This window comes from Trachymyrmex cornetzi, unplaced genomic scaffold, assembly GCF_001594075.2.
Source record: "Trachymyrmex cornetzi isolate Tcor2-1 unplaced genomic scaffold, Tcor1.1 scaffold134, whole genome shotgun sequence".
Classification (NCBI taxonomy): Eukaryota; Metazoa; Arthropoda; class Insecta; order Hymenoptera; family Formicidae; genus Trachymyrmex; species Trachymyrmex cornetzi.
The window spans coordinates 51070-57327 of NW_017295917.1; the positions used below are offsets into that span (position 1 = coordinate 51070).

Genomic DNA, 6258 nt, shown 5'->3' on the forward strand with positions numbered 1-6258 from the left:
CTTTCCGATGGAGTTTCATCACCATATACTTCGGATAAGCGATGCGCTTCAGCTGCGGTTTTCTTGATATCGAAGTAGTGAAGAAGCACATGTCGGAAAAACAGCTTATCGCGATTCATTTTCAATCGATTGGAAAATCTCTTTGGCGTCGAGAAATCTAACCTGTGAGGATTGAATCACTTTTAGCGATGTCTAAACTACAAAAGACATATAACTTCGCCAGCGTTGGAGCCAGCACCCTCTAGTAGCGAGCAGCAGAAATTAAGTTCAACACCTAATAGATAGCGTGGTTAGAACAGGAGATTTCTCATGTTTTAAACGGTGACAGGTCGATATCGAGCTTTTACTTGCCATCCCCGAGAATACATTTAAATTAACGATGATTCCGGAACAAATTTTATTAAAAAATTGACGCACCGGCTAAGGTTGTGATGAAAGGACAGAGTCTAAAGTACTTTAGGCACGGAAATACAATAAGATAATAATGAAAAGATAAGCATATTAGTTTCTTGTTTTCCAGTTTCTCTGATAAATTTCACTTGTTTGTTAGATCTTTTCCCAAACAATATATTTTAATATATTTCTTTTTTATGTTAAATGATATCTCAAAATTTATATAAAATTAAGATATAAAAGAAATAAATCATAGGTTTAGAATTATTAGTTTGTTTTTCATCAACATTTAATATATAAAAATTTTTATTATTGTTATTTTCATTCAAATTCTCGAAAGATAAAATACACTGTTAGAAATGTTCTTAAATTTCATTAACTTTTAATGTACATTGGTGAATGAAGTTTAATTTCTCTGTAACTGAAAGGACTATTAATTCACATGTAAATGAGATTTAAGTTTACAGTAACTGAAAAATTAAGTGTAATGAAATATAATATACTTTTCATTTACGGATATAAATGACATTTAATTAATCGTAATTAAAATAACTATTAATGTACATATTAATGAAATTTAATATACTTTTACATTTACGAATATTAATAATATTTTAATTAAGCCTAATACTATTAACGCTTAACGTATAATACGTTTACGTTTCTTACATGTCATTAACGTAGATTACTTTTCAGTTACAGATCTCGTACTTTTTATTAACGTGTAAACTAATTTCTATAATAATGTGTTCATTAATTTCAATACACACGTTCATCACATTTAAGACTACTGTAATTTGGTTTTTATTTACATCATTCATTACATTTAATTTCGTGCATAACCACATGCTTCCTTTACATGTTAATTAAAATTCATTGAGAAATTTCTAACAGTGTAGATATAGGAACCAAGTATAATATTCTTTAAAAATCTATAATGTTTATTTGAGACTCTGTAATACAGTATTCATAAATTTAAATAGTGAGTATTTAAGTATTGTACAAAATAGTTTCTTATAATAAATCAAATGATGCAAGACGGATGTTGATAAATGATGACTTCTTGTGTTTTATAAACGTTTAAACACTTAATTTATCGATCTATTTTCTTCATTGGTTCTCCTCATTAAGTACGCACTTCTGTAAATTATTTCAATACAATTTAATTGACGAACAATATAACGAATTACGAAAGAAAATGAGAACATACATTTCAAATCGAGTATACTTTTCTATAGAATATTCTAGATCAATTTTGAAAACGCAAACAAGTCTACCAGATCATGTACATGGTAGACGAAGGACTATGGGCTCTCGAAGCGAATGAGATTGGATACTTCTGGCTGTGGACAGACGCCGCATATCGGCCAAGGATCCTCTAGCTCCCAAAGATCCGGCGGGAGATGCTCGCGACCAGGTGGTGGTCCACGTGGTGGACTTGATGGATACTGTTCCACGTCGAAAAACCTCTCTAGCTCCTCTGGATCGAATGGAGGATACTCGTAAGATGCCTCACGCCTTGGTATGTCGCGCATCGTGGTTTTTATCCTAGACACAATTGGTATGTCTTCCTCCTCTTCCCAGGATATATCGCCCTCACGTAAAAACTCCTCCTCGAAAGGCACATCAAAACGCAAATCCTCCGGCAATGACTCTTGAGCTATCCTCTCGAATTCCCGTTTAGTTCGGCGAGCTGCCTCACGTGCCCTAATTCCAGCCATACTTCTTTGGGCAAATTCGCGTGCCGCCACGACGGTCGGATGTTCTCGACCGTATTCGACACGGAACATCTCGCTCTCAATGTCAGGAACTCTGTATTAAACACGGGCATTGATTAACTTGATAATTTCCAACTAACTGGTAAAAGTGATGAAACTTTATCAAAAATTTTTCTCTTGTTTTTTGTTCAGAAGTAGTATATGGGCAGCCATGGAGCGTCAAAACCCCCCACCACTCCACGCCTAGAATCAAAACAAACCCCCTCTCCTTCCCTTGGCGTCAAAACAAATTCCTCCTCCACCCCTAGACGCCTAGACGGGCCTGTCTGGTAAAAGGGAGCGCTCTGATTGGTCGATGACGCGAGAGTGGAGTAGTGAGGAAATTAAATAGCGCGTTTTGATTGGCTCGCTCCATGGCTGCTCACGCTATGATTAATTCGCTCCATGGCTGCCCACGCTACGATTGGTAAGAGAGAGATCGCGTTGAGAGAGAAAGAGTGAGAGTGAAAATGTAAAGCTGCCAAGTCCAACAAAACGGTGGAGGTGGGGGAAAATCGGGGAAAATAGGCTCTGAGACATTTTTTTTGATGGGAGAGGGAGTGAAGGGGAAAAGCTTCGGAGATGAATGCGGGTATAATTTATGACTCTTCGCTTTTTTTTTCGCCTTGGAAACACGTCCATGCCGGGTAGCACGCATTGGAGAGTCTTTCTTTATTACTTATTTATTTTTATATTATTTATATGGCTGTGCGACCGATTTTTTGTCTGGAAGGACAAGAGGAAAACAGGAATGGACAAGTTCATTCCTCTTTGTAACAGAGCTGAATTGATTTACCCGGTTTAGTGAATAAATTCTTTTTTTTTTAAGAATTGGAAAGAGTAAGGGCACTAGGAGTCAGGCGCAGAAGACGTCGCGCAAATAATACACTTCTTTTTTTTGCACTTTATGATAGCGTTGGTCTTATTTCGAAAAAGTGTAAAAGTTTATATTAACTTAGTCCTGACAAAAAATATGAAAAAGATGTCGATTGGAAGGGAACGAATAATTAAGAAACAGACGAGAGTTTATGATACAAAGATGTATTTATTGATACAAATTTTTCTTCATAGGGAAATACATATAAGAATAATCTAAAAAGATTTAGAACCATTAAGCGAAAGATTCACGATTCGAGAAGATTATATGAAAAATTTCATTATACCCCGTAATGAAATTAATTCCAAAAATATTGTATTAAAATACATATCAAGAAAAGCTAAATCGTCAATTTGTCTACGTACATTGCGATCAATTTCATCGTAATTTCCCCGTAGCGTTAATTTTATAATTTCCTGATTAATAGAACTTACTGGAAGTTTCAGCTCGATGCCTCGAATTAAATACTGCGCACACTTGTTAACATTATCGGTTAAAGATTCTAATTGTTTTAAATGCGCGTTGACACATTTCACAATGTTTTGCAGACCGCGAAAGGTAGTCTTCTGCATTACTATAGCCACCGCGTAGGTTCTTCTTTTCTTCGACGGTGGTGTTGAATCGGACGCGACCTCTTCTTTTCCGAGATTTCCGCTGATATCTTCCGTAGAGCGAAGTTCCTCTTCTTCTTCTTTATACGCCAATAATATTGATTCCGCAGCATAAGATGTGGTAAAACTGATAGAGATATTTTTTATGACAACAAAATTCATTTTCGCTCTGTTACCACTACTTAAATATTCGTTCATGTGCCCCATGTTGTCTTGAAATTGTTTCCAACTGTCGGCGTTGAAATAAGTACCATCAGCATTGTTTCCGCACAATTTTACAAGAGGCTTAAAAATTCCCTCATTCGTTCTTTGCAGACTCACATGAATTGTCTTCGTATGGGAGTTGTTGAGACCATACGTTGTCGTAAACAACATATGAAATCGTGTGTTTCTTCCCACATCGTCGTTACACGTCTTGAAAGAATCCGGATTGGAGTACATTTACTCGTCTAAATTATTGGCGACTTTTGAGCTGGCCATTGTTCTTACTTCGCTGTAGCACCAAACGACACAATTAATCTAAGATGGTTGGGTTAAAACTAAGAAGTACAACACTTGCTTGCTCACGAAGTTCGAGCTAAGAACAACGAGACTCGAATGAAACGGACTCGTGACGCTTCCGACGACATTATCTCTCCCTCTCCGATGTTACTTAATAAAAATTATTCTGCGCGCGCAGAAGAAAAAGCAAAAAATCTAGACTGTTCGTTTTACGATACTTCGACTGTTGAGTTATAAAAATTGTTGAAGAAAGAATTCTGTCCAAATTAACATAAAAAAATCTTTTAAATTACTCTGTAAGAAAAAAGCCTTTCAAAGAAGACTGACAGGGGAGAGATAAACAAGAGGGAACAGGAACGTACAAGTTCGTTTTACGTTATGTGACGCAGTTACTTTTCCAGAAAGAATTTTTCACAAATATGCTCGAATTCATAAAAAATCGAATAAATCGTTAAGATTACTCGAATATAAAGTACTATTATATTTGAAAATAATTCGTCATGATAAAAGAAATATTCTAACGTCGAATTTATTTTTCATAAATTTTAGAAATATTTCTCACTAGCATGACTGAAACTAAGGATGCGCATAAAGATAAAAGTTTATCCGAACAAAAAAAACAATTTTAATGTTTAAAAAAGATTCTTTTCTAACGAAAGAGAAATGTCGTCTCTGAGGAAAATTATTTGTCATCCGTCATAAAACTATTTATATAGCATATAAAAAATTAAGTCTTAGTTATATAACGAAAGTTAAAAAAAAAATTTAAGTGACGAGGGTTATGTTCAGTGAGTCCACGATTTTTCTTTCTTACGTCACACAAAATCTAACAAAAATCAAACGCTACATGATATAAGAATGAAATTTCGTTTCTTCTTCATTGTAAAAGTTTATTTTATGCTTGTCATAGACTAATAGTATATGAGAATTTTTCTAAAAAAGCGGAAAAAATAGGAAAGATTAAATTTAAGTTACTCCGACAATAAGAATACCATAGTACGAAAAAAACCTGTGACAAAAACTTATCCGAGATAACAACGAAAGTGAAAGGAAAGGGTTTTCCTAAAACGTGTGGTGGAAGTGATGCTTATATGCGAGAAAGGGAATTTTATGTTGTCAAGATTTGTTAGAATGTTGTTCGTAACCAGAGAGTTTTTATCATCTCCCACTCTGAAAATTTTTCAAGAAAATCTCGATGTGTAAAAAGAAGGAAATCAATCGGAAAAATTGTCAGAATCTATTAGCCAATGACGTAGCTAGAAATTTTTATTGATTTATCCTTTAGGAATTTTCGTGAATATCAGTACCGTATATGAATATAGCACGTATCGAGTGAGTTAAGGACTAGTCTTACGTTTTCTCTGTCAAGAGTTGAATTTCGTTGTGAAATTATAAAATCAATAGTTTCGTGAGCGATAAAAATGGCGCTTCGCGAATCGCTTGCAAAATTCTTTATCGTCGCCTGCAACTTGAATCAGAAATTAGTTGCAGCTGATTATCTGACAAATTTGAAAGATAATGACGAGGAGAATTATTCAATTTTCGAGTGTTTCGCAGGTGAGTGCTCCAGTACATTGTTGTACATTATGCACAAGCTAGGGCATTGCGGCGGTGATGCGAGATTGATGGAAATAATCTCGCATCATTTAGAAGTACGCGAGTGCCTCAATCACGAAGACGATGTTGGAGGTTACATAGCTGACTTCAAGCGTCGCACTGAAAATAAACAGTAACAATATATTTTTTAAAATAAATCAAAGAAAATTTTACTAAAAATTCGCTTCATTAAATTCTAATATTTGTTTCATAATTTCAAATTGCCTTGTAGGCCGTGTGATTCCGCATCGTGGGAGACACCCGTCAGGCCGACTTAGTTCGAGACGACGACGTCCAGCCGAACAAGCGATTAATGAAGTCGTACCAACACGTAACTTAGAAAATAATAAAAAATTAATTAAAAATTAAATTGCAAATTGAATTACCAGGTATGTAAATATGACACCGGAATTTTTTGATACATAATACACGTTTATTGCATGAAAATGATAAAAAATATTTTATTCGAAGTATTGCCCATCGCTAGCTATACATTTTTTCCACCTGTCTGACAATTTGTGGA

At 35.0% G+C, this 6258-nt stretch overlaps 2 protein-coding genes across 2 annotated transcripts in view; one reads left to right on the forward strand and one right to left on the reverse strand.

The window, feature by feature from the left end:
* Nucleotides 1–1338: 1338 nt before the first annotated feature.
* LOC108770798 (uncharacterized) lies at nucleotides 1339–2204 on the reverse strand. Its single transcript, XM_018522516.1, has 2 exons — nucleotides 1604–2204; nucleotides 1339–1533 (listed from the first exon to the last, which is right to left on the reverse strand). The coding sequence occupies exon 1, from the start codon at nucleotides 2181–2183 to the stop codon at nucleotides 1698–1700; it is 486 nt and encodes a 161-aa protein (XP_018378018.1). The 5' UTR covers nucleotides 2184–2204; the 3' UTR covers nucleotides 1339–1533; nucleotides 1604–1697.
* A 3521-nt stretch (nucleotides 2205–5725) lies between these two features.
* The window catches only part of LOC108770795 (uncharacterized), a 1665-nt gene continuing 1132 nt past the window's right edge, over nucleotides 5726–6258 (forward strand). Inside the window, exons 1-2 of the mRNA XM_018522513.1 lie at nucleotides 5726–5849; nucleotides 5968–6066. Coding sequence (XP_018378015.1) covers nucleotides 5726–5849; nucleotides 5968–6066 — 223 coding nt within the window. The remainder of the gene's footprint in view (nucleotides 5850–5967; nucleotides 6067–6258) is intronic.